The sequence below is a fragment of the Uranotaenia lowii genome, chromosome 3 (genome assembly GCF_029784155.1).
Source record: "Uranotaenia lowii strain MFRU-FL chromosome 3, ASM2978415v1, whole genome shotgun sequence".
NCBI lineage: Eukaryota > Metazoa > Arthropoda > Insecta > Diptera > Culicidae > Uranotaenia > Uranotaenia lowii.
In genome coordinates, this window is record NC_073693.1 from 96,194,836 (window position 1) to 96,213,537 (window position 18,702).

The 18,702-nt window shown below is 36.9% G+C and overlaps 1 protein-coding gene across 1 annotated transcript in view; it reads right to left on the minus strand.

Moving 5' to 3' along the window:
* Nucleotides 1–3,834: 3,834 nt before the first annotated feature.
* The window catches only part of LOC129757613 (sodium channel protein 60E-like), a 909,603-nt gene continuing 894,735 nt past the window's right edge, over nucleotides 3,835–18,702 (minus strand). Inside the window, exons 24-33 of the mRNA XM_055754888.1 lie at nucleotides 15,211–15,526; nucleotides 14,654–14,929; nucleotides 14,159–14,263; nucleotides 13,748–14,094; nucleotides 13,358–13,685; nucleotides 13,097–13,299; nucleotides 12,406–13,035; nucleotides 5,088–5,719; nucleotides 4,850–5,023; nucleotides 3,835–4,627 (exon numbers count right to left, since the gene is read on the minus strand). Coding sequence (XP_055610863.1) covers nucleotides 4,128–4,627; nucleotides 4,850–5,023; nucleotides 5,088–5,719; nucleotides 12,406–13,035; nucleotides 13,097–13,299; nucleotides 13,358–13,685; nucleotides 13,748–14,094; nucleotides 14,159–14,263; nucleotides 14,654–14,929; nucleotides 15,211–15,526 — 3,511 coding nt within the window. The 3' untranslated portion in view covers nucleotides 3,835–4,127. The remainder of the gene's footprint in view (nucleotides 4,628–4,849; nucleotides 5,024–5,087; nucleotides 5,720–12,405; nucleotides 13,036–13,096; nucleotides 13,300–13,357; nucleotides 13,686–13,747; nucleotides 14,095–14,158; nucleotides 14,264–14,653; nucleotides 14,930–15,210; nucleotides 15,527–18,702) is intronic.

Genomic DNA, 18,702 nt, shown 5'->3' on the forward strand with positions numbered 1-18,702 from the left:
CAAATTTGTCGAATCCAGCGCGTGGCATAATGGCGGTACCATATACAGAACATAGTAAATAATCAACAGAAGATGATATGAACCGATGTCAAGGATGCAGTTGAGATAGAGAGAGATTTTTTGCTCGTTATACGATTTTTTGGAAGCTGAATTAAAAGGCCGCTGGAAGCTGACTAGAAGATCATTAAGACGAGCATAGAATCAAACAGATGTCGTGGAATCATCGAATCTGCACACGCCATTTGTGTAATGTATTCCGTTGGAATCCCAAGGGCGATGGGCGCGCTCGCAGTCCCGGTATACGATTTCTCGTGTGTTAAACAGAGAGAGAAATAGCCTTCACTCCAATTTCACTCCGATTAGCTATCGTTCTTATGGAAATCTGTGTAAGAGTAAAGAGTAGGTTTATTCTTTTTAGCAGGCCCAACCCAAATGAAGAGAACATGTGGGTTTCTCTACATCCCTCCATCTCTTTCTCACGATTATCTGAGAGAAAAAAACTATTAGATCAGCTTCCGAAACCAATTTTAAAAATGGGTGAACGAAAGATCACCAACTTTCTTGGCGAATGCCAGCCAACGTTCAGTTAATCTGACCATTGCATAGATCGTTCTTGTAATCTTGTTTGGAAAAATCTTGATGACCAACAAGGAAGGGACCTGTCCGATAGTTCTGAACTCTATTATAAGCACAGATTTGAAGAAAAAAAATCCCAAATGGAAATATGATCTCGCCGATTGGATAGAATTAGAACCCGTTATTGAGAATCCCCATGATTGGTCTAATAACGTCATCTGTCAAATTCCTTTTGCGTGATCAATTTACCTGTAAGGTAGATAATTTTTTCTATTTATCATGTAATCACAAAAATGTCATCATAAAAGTTGAAGATCATTCCATTTCAAATAACTTGCCAAATAACTAACTTTTTCAAAGCGGCAAAACTTAATCTTTTGAAACAAAATGTTTTATAGACAGTTTTTTTTAAACAAACATCAAAAAACGAAAAATTTGTTCAATTTTTTTTTCTAAAAGAGTTTTCAGGCCTACTTTGTATGAGAGAGTTGTGACAATTATAAGACTGCACAACTTCATTAAGGCTGGAAGAAATATCAATTTCTTCTTTTGTCTACCCCCCCTTCGAAATTTCCAAAAACCTGAAGGGGGAAATAAATAAAGTTTATAGTATTTCATGGAAATTTTGATAAAAAATTCAAGTATCCGAAAGATTACAAGACCAAAAAAGAAATTTTGGAAGATGGAAGTAATTTCACCATGTGTATTCTTGATTTTATTGAATTTTTCAATAAAAAATTTCATTATTTTATAGGTTTTGTGCAATGATACACCATGCAATTTTTTGCATGCAAGATTTTGTACAATTTATTCCAATTTATTTGTTTTTTGCATTATTTTTTATTGTCCCCCCCCTTACGATGTTCCAACTCTGAGTGACAAAAGAAGGATTTGAAATTTGTTCCGGCCTAATGGTGTCAAGTCTCTATTTTGAAGTTAAATGGTTATTTTAGAGTGATTTCATTCAAAAATAGCATGTTTTTAATCTTCAATATCTCTTAATGTTTTGAAAACAAAAAAATTTGCATATAAACGAGTAACTTTTCAACTTTCATGAGCGTATAACTTCATTTGTTTGTACAGTAGAATCCGGCTTATCAGAGCTTCAGCTATTCGAGCTTTCGCGTAATCCGACCTTTAATTTTCATACAAGATCGTTTTATTCACCGAGTTATGCGCCCGAATGATATGAAACACTATAACAAAAAAAAAGTATATGTGTGAATAAAATACCGAAAATTGCAAATCTACCATCTTAAAGTTATTTTATAAGTAAAACCTAATACATACACATAAAACTATATGCTCCTAAAATTAGAAAAATTGTCCTTTAAATGCAATTATTTTGATTTTCAAATGCTAGCAACTCTCAGAGATATTGAAAATCATTTTAAAAATACCATTTAACTTCAAGATAGAAACTAAACACCTTCAATTAAGTTGTACAGTTTAACAATTGGTACAACTCTCTCATACAAAGAAGGCCTCAAAACTCTTTTCGAAAATAGTTGAACAAGTTTTTCGTTTTTGAGGTTAGTTTAAAAAAAACTAACTTCAAAACAGTTGTTTCAAAAGATAGAGCTTTGCCGCTTGGAACAAAGCTATTCGAAATTGAATGATTTACAACTACTTCGAAAACATTATTGAAAATGGATGATAAATACAAAAAAAAAACTCTTCTAGGTGAATTGATTTACAAACGTATTTCAAAATAATGTAACTTTGTAGAACATATTATCATGCTATTTCGGCATTTAAGCTTTCAAATAGTCCATGCCCACGTTTTTCGTGTTTCAAACCACTGTGCAGAAAAGCTATCCGATAAAATTTTTAACACCACATGAGCATGCATGACTCGCATGACGGTGGAAAGATGAAGTCAAATCCACAGTTAAAAGAAGGCGTCAGGTATTACGCGCCTTGAGAAGGATGGACTGATCAGATCCACGTCTAGTTGACACTTTAGTTTGGTTTAGGGCAGAAAGAAATAGAAAATCTAAAGAAAATACATACATAGGAGTTGGTTTAGTTTTGTGGAAGGATTGGATACAAACGCTTCAGTCACTGTATTTGGGGAAAAGTGGAATCATCAAAGAGACGGTTTTTGTACTAAATTTTTCGTAAGAACAGATAATTCCACCTCTGATGATCCTAAATTTGTTGCTGATGAAATAGCAGTTTTTTACATGTGCGGCTTTAGCGTAGATTTTGCCATCTCAGAGGGTTAATCTTCAGAAGTACACGACACTAAGGAAGAAGTTCAAGCAGCGCAAAAGCATATCGTTGATTTGACAATAAAATTCAATTCGCATTGCTTCTGCTGCTGTTTTTCGTGTGTTATTCGAAATATTCGTCAGTAACTTATAATAATCATCAGACAAAGTTTGGTATTTATTAGGCTTCTTTTGACAGATAATGAGCAGAGTCTTCTACAAATCTAAAAAAAAACCACTTCTTCGATTCCCGCAAATTTACTCAAATTAAAAATTATTAGCCTTTTTTCATGATTTTATATGAATGGTAAGATATTTTATTGTTTGTGAGTGTATTTCTTGTATGTTGTGTTTGAGGCGAGTTGTTCTTTTAAGAAAACTGGATAGCGCTATCGTCAAAAGTAAGTCATAGATAACAGATGTTGTTTTTCTTATTTTTTAAAAACGATTACCTTCATAAATTTTATAACTCATCCAACTGTTATCGATAACTGTGAATCGATGTGTGAAGCACGAAACGTATACGAACAGTATGAGAAGTAATAATGATCGTTACAGAAGCGAGGGTGCATGGTGTGAAACATTTGTTTTTTTTTTTAATTTTTGAACGAGATAAATGAAACAGGAAATGGTGACATTAAAGGTGATGAAACGAAACGTTAATCCTCTCAGCAAGGCATTGTCCGCGTTTCCAAACAAAAAGCTCCGTATTGTATATTCTTCAGTCTTCGTGGAGATATTTCAAATTGTTTCAACTATGCTTGATAGTTGTTTTACCGCTTAGCATCTCTTTTCCTTCGTTTTCTTTGGTAACTTTTGTTACCATTTTTTTTGTTTCTCTCACGAATGAGTTGAGTTTAACCCTAGATTCTTAAAACGCTATGATCACAAACTTTACATTCTCTACAAAACGTGGGGATAAACTATGTTCCTATTTACATTAACGCGTACCACATCTAAACCTAAATCGCTCTCGATTGCTTTCGTTTGGTTTTTACAAGAAAAATTTGGAAATTCGTCGTATTTACACACATACACACACATATAGAGTTTGGGACAAACGATTTAACGCACACACGACGGACTATAAAAGCGTAGAAAAGAATGAGGTAAAAAATCTCGATGATAGCATTTGGTAAAAGTTGATAGCAGTCGGAGTCGTTGACGTTGACGCAATCGGAACCAACAGCGGTTGACCACCGGGACGCAAATCCGCGTGGCCAGACAAAAAAGTACTCAAAAAGAAAAAGAAGATTGTCAACTGGTAGTTTCCGGTTGGCTTTGTGGAGTGCCGGCCAGATCCAGGTCCTGCTGTTGCTGCGAGTCCGACTCGGTTGGTCAGCTGGCCGATCTTCTAGGGTCTTCGATGCATTGGTGCTGAATTTGGTCATCTTCCGGGCTTGTTGTGGTGCTATCACTAGTGTTAGGTCCACTGGTAGTGGTGCTACTACTGGGACTACTACTCGTCTGTTGGGTGTCGTATTCGATCTTGTCTAGATCCTGTAACGGAAGCGGGTGTATTCGAGGAGGAATTTCCGGTGCAGACGGCTTGGCGTCTTTCGGTTCCTCGTAGTCGTAGAATATGTTGGAGGTATCACGGGGAAGGTTAACGTCGATCGGTTCCGGGTCCACCATATCGGCGTCCGGCTGCGATGGAAGAAGTTGCTCTTTATCCGGCGTTTCCGGCGACTCTTGAGGACTTTCGACACAGATTGTCACTACCGGTCGAGGTTCCTCGTCGCTGCCACCTAGAATTTGATAGTCAATACCAGTTCCGGGAGTGATTTTTATATCGCTAGCTTTTGTAGGATCACGGGGTTCTTTCGCTTTGGTCTCGTCTAAGGGACATATGTGATTGTATTGTGGAAGGTACACGGGAACACGGACAGCCACGAGAGGAAGGCGGAATTGAAAGAAAGAAAAGAGAACACACTGGTGACATGGGTGCAAACACTCACACACAGTTATGCGCAGACCGACCACCGGGATCGATCTTTGCTTTGCAGATTGGTGCAACATTTTTGGGAGATCACAAACGGGTTTGTTCGGTACTCTCTTACCTTTATCTCCTTCCACATCCGATTGGTACTCTTCGCTCTCCCGGTGCACGAGAACGTGTACCAAGGTGGGCTCACCGGACACTTTACCCAAATTTAGGCCAGGTGGCGCATCTGGTGATGGTTCCGTTACCAAAATGCTAACATCGGCTGAGGAAGCAGACAGATTTTCGTCAGCTGCTCATATTTAAAAGAAAAATTATTAAAATCTTGATAAATTATAATTTGAAGCAAAACTTACGAAGAGCAGCATTTCGGTTAAACCGCAACGCACTTTGCGCCGAGAAGCCTCGCTCCAGGGGAGGCTTCTTCTTGACAAAGCTCGTCGCTCGTTTGGATTTCGTTGCCGGAATTGGTGAAGCCGTTGCCGACGCAGACGTTGGCGCTGTTGCCGAAGCCGTTGCTGCAGCTGGTGCTGACTTATCTAGCGAACCACTTCGACACAGTTCGGTTTCGTTGGTTTGTACCTGCCGTTTCTGCGCCTGAGGGGAGTTATTTGACTCCTCTACAGCATCCTGACGGCCAAGAAAAAAGGGAAAGTTGTAGAAGCTCCTTCGACGAGGTGTCTTCACCTCGGGCATATCCTTCACATCCAGACCATTTTGCTGTTTGACAGATTGATCGCTGGTACCGGACACTAACATCAGTGGTAGGTTCAGCCACGGTCCGGCAAGTTCACTGAGATCGGAGCCTTCGGAGCATCGGGACGATTTCCGGGATGAGGCACGGCTAGAAGTTGCCGTTCCCCGGCGATGAACTTGCAGGTGCAAGAAGTTGAGGGCCGATAGCTTACTCTGCCATCCACCAGGGCTGGAAGTTTGAGTATTGTCGTCCTCTAGGGACATCGGTGAACGTTCTCGCTCTTTCTTTATCCTGTAAAGATGATCGATTTTAGAAAATATTTTTGAACAAATAAATTTTTGGATTTCACTATATTGGCTTATCCCAAACGGACTACGTTTTATAATAACCAAATAAACTTCTTTTTAATTTTACTTTCCCTCCTGAAAATAACACTGTTGATTATTTTCCTGAATATCTTTCATCTAAATTCTTTATCCCATTTTTATCAACAGTCCTTTCAATCTGTACTTTTCCTGTCGCTCTGTCTTTGTTTATTAGAGCTGGAACAATCGAACACATTCTTAGCAACAGTCATTCTAATCTGTGCTTTTCCTGCCGTCTGTATTTTTATCAGAGCCAGGGATCTTTTCCAGCAACTCTGTTTTTGTTTACCAGAGCTGGAACAATGCAAAAACAATGCGTTTAATCCAATATGTCAGTCGTTAGAGTATAATATGAACTTCCTAATTCGATATTTTCAAAGCAATAGTAAACTCTCAACTTATTTTTAGAAAAAGTTTTCTAACAGGTATGTTTTGGATTCACTTGATCCCTCGAGTTCGAAAAGGTAAATTTCTCTTCTAAATTGATGTTGATTATTGCTAAGCACGAAATTATTAATATTTATCCAATGATTTAAATTCATGCAATAATTTTCTGATAAAAGGACTCAAAAAAGTGATTTTATCTGAAAATTAGAAAATTGCGCCTTTAAGTATGCAATGGATATAAAGTAATAGACAACCTTTCATATTTTTTTCTGATACTTACAAACTGTGAAATGAAAACTAATATGGCCGAAAAAGTCAATGGAACTTTTGTCTTTACATTTTGCACGATTTTTGTCGAAGCTTAGGGCACCCTGATTAAGTCTCCTTCAATGAAGAATCAAATCTCCTCTGACTTTCAAAATAACACAATTTTTTTAATCTCACGAAAACGCTTCTAGTTCATCTACGGATTCATGTATCGATCTACTTTTTGCAGGATATAAACTTGAAATTACACGCTGTCAGAAAATGCAAAAAACGGTGATCTGCAATTTTTTTCCAAAGAGATATGATGAAAACAAGAAAAAGGGATCAATTATCTAAATTCTCCCCTTCTGTTTTGATTTCTGTTTAATTTTTTTGGGAACTTTAAAGTTAGTATGAAAAAAAAACAATCTACTTGTTCCGTAGTTCTCATTTTGTCAACATCCAACAGCTCTTAAAAAATCTCCGTTGTACTCTTTTAACAACTTGAAAGTTTTTAATTAGTCTCAACGGGCTTATAAAAGCAACATCGCAATATAAGAAGTTTGATCACAGAGAACAGACGTACAAGCTTGAACAAAAATTCTTTAAAAAAGTGTGTAAAATTTCAAATGCTGACACCCAAAAAATACGTTGAAAATTGACTTGAAACAGTGCCATCTATTGCGCCGTTCAAAAGTTACAAATCAAATTTTCACAGTTCTCTTTGGTGTATTTGGAGACATCTGGGGACTTAGCTAAAAAGGAAAAATTGGTTAAAATGTTCGTTGTAAATTTTACACAAGTTTCGTGAAATAGCTTTTACGTCTGTTCTCTGTGCCTTAAGTTCAATCTCGTGATGGTTTTACCACAGAGAACAGACGTACAAGCTCGAACAAAAAATCTTCAAAAAAGTGTGTAAATTGTTTAATGCTGACATCTAAAAAATACTTTAAAATGACTTCAAATAGTGCCATCTATTGCGCCGTTCAAAAGTTACTAATCAAATTTTCAAGTGCCCAGTTTTCAAAAAGGCGTAATCGTATATGAACTCATTAATAACACTAGTTTACAGCATTTTTGAACTCAGTAAACTGAAGGTCATTTCCAATGTAAAATCGGGCGCTGAATCCGAAAATGAAATTCAAAAAAATCTTTTTTGAGTTATGCTCCAAATATGAAATTTCGAAAAAATTAAAAAAGTCCTTGTACTTAGATTAAAATATCTCGGACGGCATAACAGTAATTTGAAATCCCTCTTTTGCATATTGAAGGTGAATAAGTTTTCTATCGATCATCTGAACACTGTTTTTGCGTTTGACCAACAGTATTGCTGATATTAGTGATTTTATGAGAAAAAAAATTATAAAAAACGCATTCTTTTAGAGAAAATTTTGTTTCAACGAAAGTTTTAGACTCGATGGTAGCATTTAAAAAATCTGATTTTCTTTTGCGCTTGAACGTCAATTCAAAACAAAGATATCAAGTGATTATTTATCAAAATCGGTTGAAAATTGAAGAAGTTACGGTTACTTTACCATAACTGAAATTTTTGGAATTTTTAATTATTTAACGAATCGCAGTAAACTTATCATAGTATAGGAAGAATGAAACATAATAAATCTCACTCGCACCAAGTCAAAATTATTTATTAGCTTACCAGAAGGTCTCATGCCAAGTTTCAGGAAGATCTGACCATACGGAGGGGTTGCTTGAGTCTCAAACGTGAATAAAATTTTGAGGTATTTTGCCCGGAAGGAACAAAAAATACTGGTTTTTCATCAATAACTTTTTTCATCACTAGCTGATTGTTTTTTATGGTAGATTTTCTTAAAGCGTAAAATGAGACAAATATTTCACCCGAAGACTGTAACTCGATTGGATTTGAAACAGAAAAGTTATTGAGATTCAAAGATTGTATTTTGGTCGAAAATTGTCGTATAAAATGCAATGCGTAAAAAGTACTCATTGCGGGTTGGACAAAATTTGCGGCCTTTGAACCGCAATAACTTTTCTGTTTCAAATCCAATCGAGTTACAGTCTTCGGGTGAAATATTTGTCTCAACTTAGGCTTTAAGAAAATCAACCATAAAAAACCAACGGCTTGTGATGAAAAAAGTTATTGATGAAAAACCAGTATTTTTCGTTCCTTCCGGGCAAAATACCTCAAAATTTTATTCATGTTTGAGACTCAAGCAACCCCTCCGTATGGTCAGATCATCCTGAAACTTGGCATGTGACCTTTTGGTAAGCTAATAAATAATTTTGACTTGGAGCGAGTGAGATTCATCATGTTTCATTCTTCCTATACTATGATAAGTGTACTGCGGTTCGTAAAATTATTAAAAACTGCAAAAATTACAGTTATGGTAAAGTAGCCATAACTTCTTCAATTTTCAACCCATTTTAAAAAATAACCACTTGAAATCTTTGTTATAAATTGACATTTAAGCGCAAAAGAAAATCAGATTTTTTAAATGCTACCATCGAGTCAAAAACTTTAGTTGAAACAAAATTTTTCCTAAAAAAATTAGTTTTTTATAATTTTCTTCCTCATAAAGTCACTTATATCAACAATACTGTTGGTCGAACGCAAAAACAGTGTTCAGATGATCGATAGAAAATTTATTCACCTTTAATATGCAAAAAAGAGATTTCAAATTTCTGTTATGCCGTCCGAGATATTTTAATCTAAGTACAAGAACTTTTTTAATTTTTCCGAAATTTCGAATTTGGAGCATAACTCAAAAACGGTTCTACTGAGATTTTTTTGAATTTCATTTTCGGATTCAGCGCCCGATTTAACATTAAAAATGTTGGTCAGTTAATCAAGTTCACGATTTTTTCAAAATTTTGTAAACTAGTGTAATTAAACTAATGCCGCCCCAAAATAGACGGGTTCAATTTATTGTAAGATAAATGCAGAGTTTTGGAATAAGTTTTTGCACTTCTTGGACGGTTATCGTCAGAGGATAAATCGGCTATATTCAGTCAATAAGGAACATTCTTGACGTTCAGTCTTACCCTTGAGAACTGATTCTAGACATCACAAAGCGGGTTACTTTCAAGTATCGCTTTTGCATACCATTGTTCAAAATTTAGCACTTCTTGCTTGGAGAAAATAGCGATTAACTTTAAAATATTATTTTCATTTTGCAACGTAACGAAAGTGTCACGAAACTTCAACAGCAATTTTCTTGAAACATGCCAAACAGTTCATACGACCTGTTCAAAACTGACCAAAATTTTGTTTTTTTTTTTCTTAGTTTGGTTTTGACAGTTCTCTTTGCTGTGTTTGGAGACATCTGGTGGCCCAGCCAAAAAACAAAAATCGGTTGAAACGGTCGTTGGAAATTTTACACAAGTTTCGTAGGCTAGCTTGTACGTCTGTTCTCTGTGGTTTGATGCAGATTTGAAGGCTTAATTTTACTAGTTTCGAACTTCAACACGCATTTGCATAAAAAAAACACATCATTTTTTGAGAAACGACTATGTGAAGTACACATTCAGTTCCGGGTTAACTTTTTAAGAGCTCAAAAGGGGGATAAAGTAAAAACTTAGAAACTGATAGTCGTTTTGAAGAAAAACATCACATCAATAAAAATCTTTGCGCATATATAGTAGCAAGTTTGTAGCTCTATTTTTAAGCGATGAGCTCGGGTTCGAAGCTTGGTAAGATCATCTTATTCAAATGTGATTCAGTAACAAATATGCTTGATCAATTTGTATCAAATGATTAGAAGACTTGATAACTTCAAGGCATATGAAGGAGCGAAAATGTATTTTTTTTCGATTTTTTGTACTGCTTATAAAATTGTTTTTTGAAGCTGGTTAGAAGTTGTGTAGCAATTTATGCGAGTTTTTTGTCAACGTTAAAGTTTTAAAATAAGTTTTCAAACCTGAGAGAGAAATGTTATCCGAACTTTTGGTTGCTTGGGTTCTTTTTTTTCAGCCAATATTTTACTTTCAGGGCCTTTATTGAAGTAACACGCAATATTTCGATGCTTGAGACAAGAAAAAAAGCCGTTTCGAATTAAGACATTACAAAAAAAATACAACAGTGTTATTTTGTTATCCCAAATACCGAAAATTTTCATCCATTTTTGCCATTTTTTTTTTGTCAATTTTGATGTTCTGTAATTTTTCTAAATTTGAAACGTTGGTGATTTTCGTATTTTAAAATTTTTTGTAACTTTTGAAAGTTTTGTCATGTTTGTAATTTTTATAATTTCTGTAATTTCTGTAAATTTTGTAATTTTTGTAATTTTTGTAATTTTTGTAATTTTTGTAATTTTTGTAATTTTTGTAATTTTTGTAATTTTTGTAATTTTTGTAATTTTTGTCATGTTTGTAATTATTATATTTTTTGTAATTTTTGTAATGTTTGTTATTTTTGTAATGTTTGTTATTTTTTGTAATTTTTGTAATTTTTGTAATTGTTGTAATTTTTGTAATTTTGGTAATTTTTGTCATTTTTGTAATTTTCGTAGTTTTTGTAATTTTTGTAATTTTTGTAATTTTTGTAATTTTTGTAATTTTTGTAATTTTTGTAATTTTTGTAATTTTTGTAATTTTTGTAATTTTTGTAATTTTAGTAATTTTAGTAATTTTAGTAATTTTAGTGATTTTAGTAATTTTAGTAATTTTAGTAATTTTAGTAATTTTTGTAATTTTTGTAATTTTTGTAATTTTTGTAATTTTTGTAGTTTTTGTAATTTTTGTAAGTTTTGTAATTTTTGTAATTTTTGTAATTTTTGTAATTTTTGTAATTTTTGTAATTTTTGTAATTTTTGTAATTTTTGTAATTTTTGTAATTTTTGTCATTTTTGTAATTTTTGTAATTTTTATAATTTTTGTAATTTTTGTAATTTTTGTAATTTTTGTAATTTTTGTAATTTTTGTAATTTTTGTAATTTTTGTAATTTTTGTAATTTTTGTAATTTTTGTAATTTTTGTAATTTTTATAATTTTTGTAATTTTTGTAATTTTTGTAATTTTTGTAATTTTTGTAATTTTTGTAATTTTTGTAATTTTTGTAATTTTTGTAATTTTTGTAATTTTTGTAATTTTTGTAATTTTTGTAATTTTTGTAATTTTTGTAATTTTTGTAATTTTTGTAATTTTTGTAATTTTTGTAATTTTTGTAATTTTTGTATTTTTTGTAATTTTTGTAATTTTTGTAATTTTTGTAATTTTTGTAATTTTTGTAATTTTTGTAATTTTTGTAATTTTTGTAATTTTTGTAATTTTTGTAATTTTTGTAATTTTTGTAATTTTTGTAATTTTTGTAATTTTTGTAATTTTTGTAATTTTTGTAATTTTTGTAATTTTTGTAATTTTTGTAATTTTTGTAATGTTTTTTATTATGTAATTTTTGTATTTTTTTCTAAGTTTTGTTTTTTTTGAGAATTGTGTAATTTTTGTAATTTTTGTAATTTTTGTGATTTATGTATTTTTTGATATTTTCAAATTTTTTATCTTTTGTAATTTTTGAAATTTTGTAATTTTTGTTTATTTTGTAATTTTTGTAATTTTTATGATTTTCTTTTAATTTTTGTCATTTTTGTAATTTTTGAAATATTTTTTCAGGTTATAAAATTTTTGATATTTTCATAGTGTTGGTTATTTGTCTGTTTTGTCTATTTTTGGTTATTTTTTTAAATTTTGTTGTTTTTTTATATTTAAATTTTTGTTTTTTTTTGTAGTTTTTGGTGATTTTTGTTAATTTTTTCAATTATTGGTGCCGTTTGTAGTTTCTGTAATTTTTACGATTTTTGTAATTTTTGTTCTTTTTGCAATTTCTCCAATTTTTGTTATTTTTGAAATTTTTGAAACTGTTGTTATTTTGTATTTTTTTTAATTTTTCTTATATTTGTAATTTGTGTTATTTTTGTAATTTTCGAAATTTTATCAATTTTTGTGAAATTTGTAAGTTTTGTTATTATTGGCATTTTTTGTAGTTTTATGTAATTCTATTCATACCTCAGGTACTCTTTCCAAGCGGTTTGGATCGTCTTGGCAGCCTTCTCCTGGCGCTTCCAGATCCGAGTCGAGGAAACGATTTCCAGCTCCTTACGGGTTGGGAACTGCTTCTTGAACTTCAGATCCATCTGATCCTGGAGCTGTTTGAAGTTGTCGGTTTCCTCCACGTGCCCGAGCACATGCTTGACCAGGGCATGTAGGATATCCAAGCAATGAATTTTGTTACCCTTGGAGATGGGAAGATTAAACGAAACCAGCGCTATCGTGTTCGGTTTTTGAATTCCGAGCGGAGGATCAAGTGAGGCGATAAAATCCGACAGCTGGTTGAAGTGGATAAACTGCTGAGCGTGTGGATCGTACTTGGACCACCGGATGTAGAACATCTCCAGATCGTCTTCAACGATGCCGATTTCTTCCTCCTGATGGGCCTGGTTGAAGTTCTCGAGGATAATAGCAATGTACATGTTGATCACAATCATATAACTGATTATGATAAAGCTGGTAAAGTAGGTGATTGCAAGTAGCGGATGACCACAGTCTCCGTTACCCAAATCTTCCGCTAGCTTACAATCCGGTGGTTGAATCATGAGCGACTCCAGCACATCGTTCCATCCGGCCGAGGTCATCAGTCTAGAATAGGTATGGAATTGATTAGAGGATTGGAAATGGATTCTTCATGATCAATACTCACCTAAATAACAGCTGCATACTTCGGCCGAATGTTTCAAAATTGACCATATCGTCTAGCGCGCCCTGTTGCTTGACATGACCAAACAGTGACATCCCGATGATGGCGTAGATGAACGTTATCAACGCCAGCAGTGCTCCAATATTAAACAGTGCAGGTAGTGAAACCACTAAGGCAAACAACAACTTTCGTATACCTTTGGCAGCCTACAAGATATTAACGTGTATTTCAAAGTATTCGTAACATAAATAGAAGGAATCAAACCTTAATCAATCGCAGTATTCGTCCAATGCGAAATACACGAACAACTCGTAACAGCGTGGGGGAGATCGGCAGGTCGATCATGATGTCCTCCATCAGAATGCCGAAGATGGAAGCCAACACCAACAGGAAGTCGAACACGTTCCACGGTACCGTAAAATAGTGATACCGAAGACCGACGATTTTGACGATTGCCTCCAAACCGAATACGGTGGTGAAGAACGCATTACTCACCTCTAGCACGAAGAATACCGCATGCGGTTGATTGTAGTGTTCGATGCCCATCGTCAGCATGTTTAGGAAGATCAGCACGAAAATGGCTATCTCGAATCTGGAAAGAGATATCAGGAGGTAAGAACAGGTTAACCCATAAGATTTTTACCACCAACTAACCTTCTCGAGTTGGAGAGATCGTAGAACATGGCTAGGAACTGGTTGATTGGTCGTTTGATCACCTTCTGTGGTTTCTTCCGGCCCAGCTTCTTCATCGCGGTATAGTAGTGCTTCTGCGATTCGGTGAGAAACATCTCCAGAACTCCACCCTCGTATTTCTTCTTGAGCATATTGAAGTTATCGATGATAACTCCGATGAACAGGTTTAGAGTGAAGAATGAGCCGCACACGATAAAAATCACGAAGTATACGTACGCGTACAGGTTAGCTTCCCGTTGTGGCTGTAGATCGACCCCTCGGGCATCCACTGCGTCGGCCATCACTTCCATCCAACCTTCGAAGGTGGCCTTTGAGAAGGTAACCCGTTAAAATGACTAATCTCAATCGAAATCCTTATCCAATATTACTCACCACTTGAAATAAGGCCAAGTAACCCATACCAACATGGTCGAAAGTAATCTTCGAGTTTATCCAGCTGTAGTTCATGGCGTAACACTGCCACTTGTCGTTGACGATCTAAAAAGCGCAGATAGCGAAAACAAGGAGAAAAAACAAACACAAAAAGAACCGCACCACGACGCCAAAGCAAGAAATGAGAAGGAGTCGGGACGATGCGAAAGTGGGCAAACAGAGGGGTTATCGAGATTAGTTGGTTACTTCAGACAATTCGGACAACGGAGCACAGTTTGTAGAAAGAAGGGTTCTGTGGATGCTAATCCGGAAGTCTCAAAGCTACAAAACTACTTGGGAAAGTCGCTGCCTTCGAAAAAGAAAACAATCCCGAATCAACAAGTTAATCGCCTTGAGACTTGAGGTGTTCAAACAGGCTTGCAACGTGGTGGTAAAAGTGTACGGTAGTTTTTCGTGTTTAAGCCTGAAGGTGACCGGGCGCATTGCCATACTTACGTCTATCGGTAGTAATTCGCCCTCTTCGTCAACGCACTTGAAGAACTTCCCGCCAAAAAACTGAACGCCCATGATCGAGAAGATCAGCCAGAAGACGAGACATACTAGGAGTACATTGAAGATCGACGGAATCGCATACATCAATGCATTCACTACTATTCTCATGCCCTGCCATCGGGATATCGCTCGCAGAGGCCGTAGAGCGCGCAACGTTCTTAGCGAGCGTAGTACTTTCAAGTTTTCGTTCTCCTCGATCAGCAACGAGAAAACCGACACCTGCGAACGATCCGAAGATATGTAAAGTGAAAAAACCGAAGTGTGCAGAATGAAGAGAGAAAAATTAAAGTGTTTGAAGTGTTTGGAAAGAAAAAGAGAAAATCCAATTAGCCTAGACGGTCAAATTAAATTTAGTTTTTTTTTCAATTAAGATATTGCAAGGTTTGCTTGGAGTTTCGAGCGGGAGCTAGCAGACTAAACTGTGGAGTTGTTTGGAGTTTTGTTTGGTGGGTTTTTTGAGGTGGGTACGCGTGAGAGCAAGCAAATTCAGGAATACGTACGAATACGATGATAAAGTCCAAGATGGTCCAGAAGCTGGAGAAGTATTTGGCAAACCCGAGGGCGACCCACTTGAGCAACATTTCGATGACGAATATCAGACAGAAGACAAAGTTGGTCCAGTAGAGGATCTGCTTCAGCCGTTTGTTCTTGTCCAGGTGGATATCCTCGAAGCAGAGCGTGATGCTGGAGGCAAAGATCAACACCAGCACGAACCACTCGAAGGCCGGCGTGTCCACGTACTGCAGGATGAACTGCCGGAATCGGTACCATCGTTGGCCGATTTCAGTCTTAAGGCAAGCGTCCCAGCATTTGCATCTGCACGTGGATAGAATGAATGACGGAATTCGTATAGAGTATAGTATGACGATGACGGGAAGTTCCACAAATCGGAATGTTGACGTTGCACGCTTATTTTTATTTATTTTTTATTTATTTTCAGTAAGCAAACGTCCACAAATTACGTTTTTTCACTGAAAAGACATTTAGAACTACAACAGACATGCTGCTTTTGCTAAACAAATCTGGTCTCTAGACATATCACAACGTTTATTTTATCATTTCAACTACAACTTAAAGGACGTATTTTGTGGACCTTCACTTTTTTTTATTTATTTATTTATTTTGAGCAAGGATAGATAATATCCTTTGAATAAAAAAAACATGCTAATTGATATTTGCTCTGCGAATGTAACAAAGCAAAATTGAGGCATCTACTATAAGCAAATAAATTAAATATGGTGCTGGTGCAGTATAAATTTCATCTAGGTGTAGCACGTTTAAAATTTAAATGAAATATTTAATGATTATACTTTTTCAACATTTTTCCTCTTTATTAATTTATGTATTGATTTATTGAGTTTTTGGTAAAGCTTTTAAAAAAAAGATTAAAAAACACAAAACTTTCATAAAAGAGTTCCTTTAGTGGTATGTCCCAGAACAACGTCCAGGTTGTGCCCAAGCTCTACCCTACTTGAAATTACCAACCTACAAAAAAAAAAAAAAAGATTTGGAAAACATGGAATTTAAGGCTACCCGACGTTCTGCAACGAGTAAAGTGAAAAAAATTCATGAAAGTTGACAAATAAAATACTTGAATGTAGCTTATTTTGATAATTTTTAAGCAAATTGACATTCAATTCTGGGTGGTGGTGGTGTTATAGCTTAGAACATAGTACTGCCACTAATACCACAATGGGCTCAGGCATTGATAAAGTCAATGCAGTCAATGCAGATAAAGCAGTCAGTCAAAAGTTATCGACGATGGAACGCGAACGGCGAGAGAAAATTCTGCACACTCTGGGAGATAAACCGACGTGGTCAGGGGTAAAGATCGCGAAATTCCTGAAATATCCAAAATCGACTGTAAATTCGGTGCTGCAACGTTACCGGGAGACCCTTATGGTGGATCGAGCAAAACAAACCAGGCGTAAAAGTGGAACATATGACCGGAAGCTGCGAGCAAAGGTTATTCGATCAGTTCACAATAATCCTGGAATCTCCTAGCGTGATTTGGCGAAGAAGTTCAAGACGAACCACAGTACAGCTCGACGAATTCGTTTGCGAGAAGGCTTGCGGTCGTATCATGCAAAATGACATTTTTCCTTTTGTTGTACGTTATTTCTTTGCGGAGAAATAATCTATTTTATCCGACCAGATTTTATGTGAAACAGACTTTGAAGTGAATAAAATCGGGTAAAACCCAGGCCTTTTCAATGAAATTCGGGAAACCGGGCCGTGCTGGACTGTTCCCAAATTTTGTATTCAATATAAGGGCAAACCCGGAAAACCGGGCAATCTGGCAACCTTAGTATATAGATAAATAAAGTCAATTAATCAAAAGCATGTTTATCATCTATCTAATGTATATATTTTCTATTGATGATTTTGTTCAATTGGCTAGCTTCGATCACTAAACGCATCGTCTACCAAGTTTTTTTCCTTAACTTCAATAGGGGAAAGGTTTCCTAAATGGGCCTATCGGGTTAAATGACCCTACGGCTGTTTGATGAAATGACTGACTAGACAGCTTATCTGATCAATGCATTTTGAGGGTGATATGCTTAGCTCTGCGAAGTAGTTCCACCTCCCCGTGGTGCAGAGTGGAAACGTTTCTGCTTGATGCAGATGTACGGCCGAGAGAACTAACCCCCCTCCCCCCCCTTATGAAGACCCTCGCTATCGAATTTTGATTACGGCAATGGAATTACTATCGGAAACCGACTCCATTGGTGAAGGTGTGAAGCTTAACCGTGCCGATGTACCTGGAAGGCTGGCGGGTCGTTAAGTCACGCCAGTCTCTAACGGTTGCCTGTGGGGCACCGGGGCACACCCCACAGTATCCCAGTCCTTGCTGCGCTAAGCAGGTCACTGGCGCAGTGGACCGTTTGTTACCTTGCTATTCGTGGGACTCAAGATGAAAAGAAATTTAAATAAAGAGAAAAGGGACGGAACGGACAAAGGCGAGAGCCCAAATCCGTTCGGCGGGAGTAGCCTTAGGCGTTCGCCGGTTAGGCAATCTGCCAACCCGGTGAACCCGACGGCAACGTCGGTGGAAACACCGTGCGATGATCGAGCGGACCCGTACGAACAAGTACAGGAAGCGCTGGAGGACCTACTGAGCTCCCCGGAACTCCAAGATCCGGGAGCTCCAGTAGAGTTGGTCACGGCCATGGCTGGCATCGCTGACCTTGTGGAATGTGTGAAGGGGAAGTCCAACATCCACAAGGAAATACGCGAGAAGCTAGCCAGGGTGATGCAGCTTTTCATCGCAGCCAACAAAGCTGTGGTGGAACGTCTTGCGGAGCCCGAGGCCAGACCAAAAGAGCGAGGGCCGGCAGAGACCCCTCTGAGGGCGGACACCATCCACCCGAAGAAGGTCAATGCCTTGCCCAAACAGAGGGCAGCCTTGCGTTTGCTGGCAACAGCAAACGTAAGAGAGGGTCTCCCGGGGAACTCAGACCCGGTGACCCTAAGAAAAGAGCGGAGGATCCGTCTGTCCGGCAGGATTCTGCGGCCAGCGCTTCCAAGTGGGCGGAAGGCCCTGCTGAAAAGGCAGATGAGCCGACGAGCGCGAATACCGGATGGCAAACGGTATCGCGCAGAAGGGGAAGGCCCAAAGGTACATGGAACATACGACGAACTCCGAACGAGCCTCCCATCGGGAGCCGAACTCGTAGGATTTGCAGATGATGTAGTCCTCTTGGCGAGGGGCTCCTCAACAGCGGAGGTTGAGCTACTGGCCACGGTAGCTATCCAGGCAGTGGAACGCTGGATGCACTCCAAGTGCCTGCGTCTAGCCCACCACAAAACCGAGATGGTGCTTATCACCAACCTGAAATCACCCCAAACAGGTACCATTGCCGTTGGACCGTGCAATATCGTGTCCAAACGCGCAATCAAGTACCTAGGGGCGATGATTGACGACAGGCTCAGCTTCACGAGCCATGTCGAAAACGTGTGCAAGAGAGCGGCAATGGCCACGGCCGCACTCA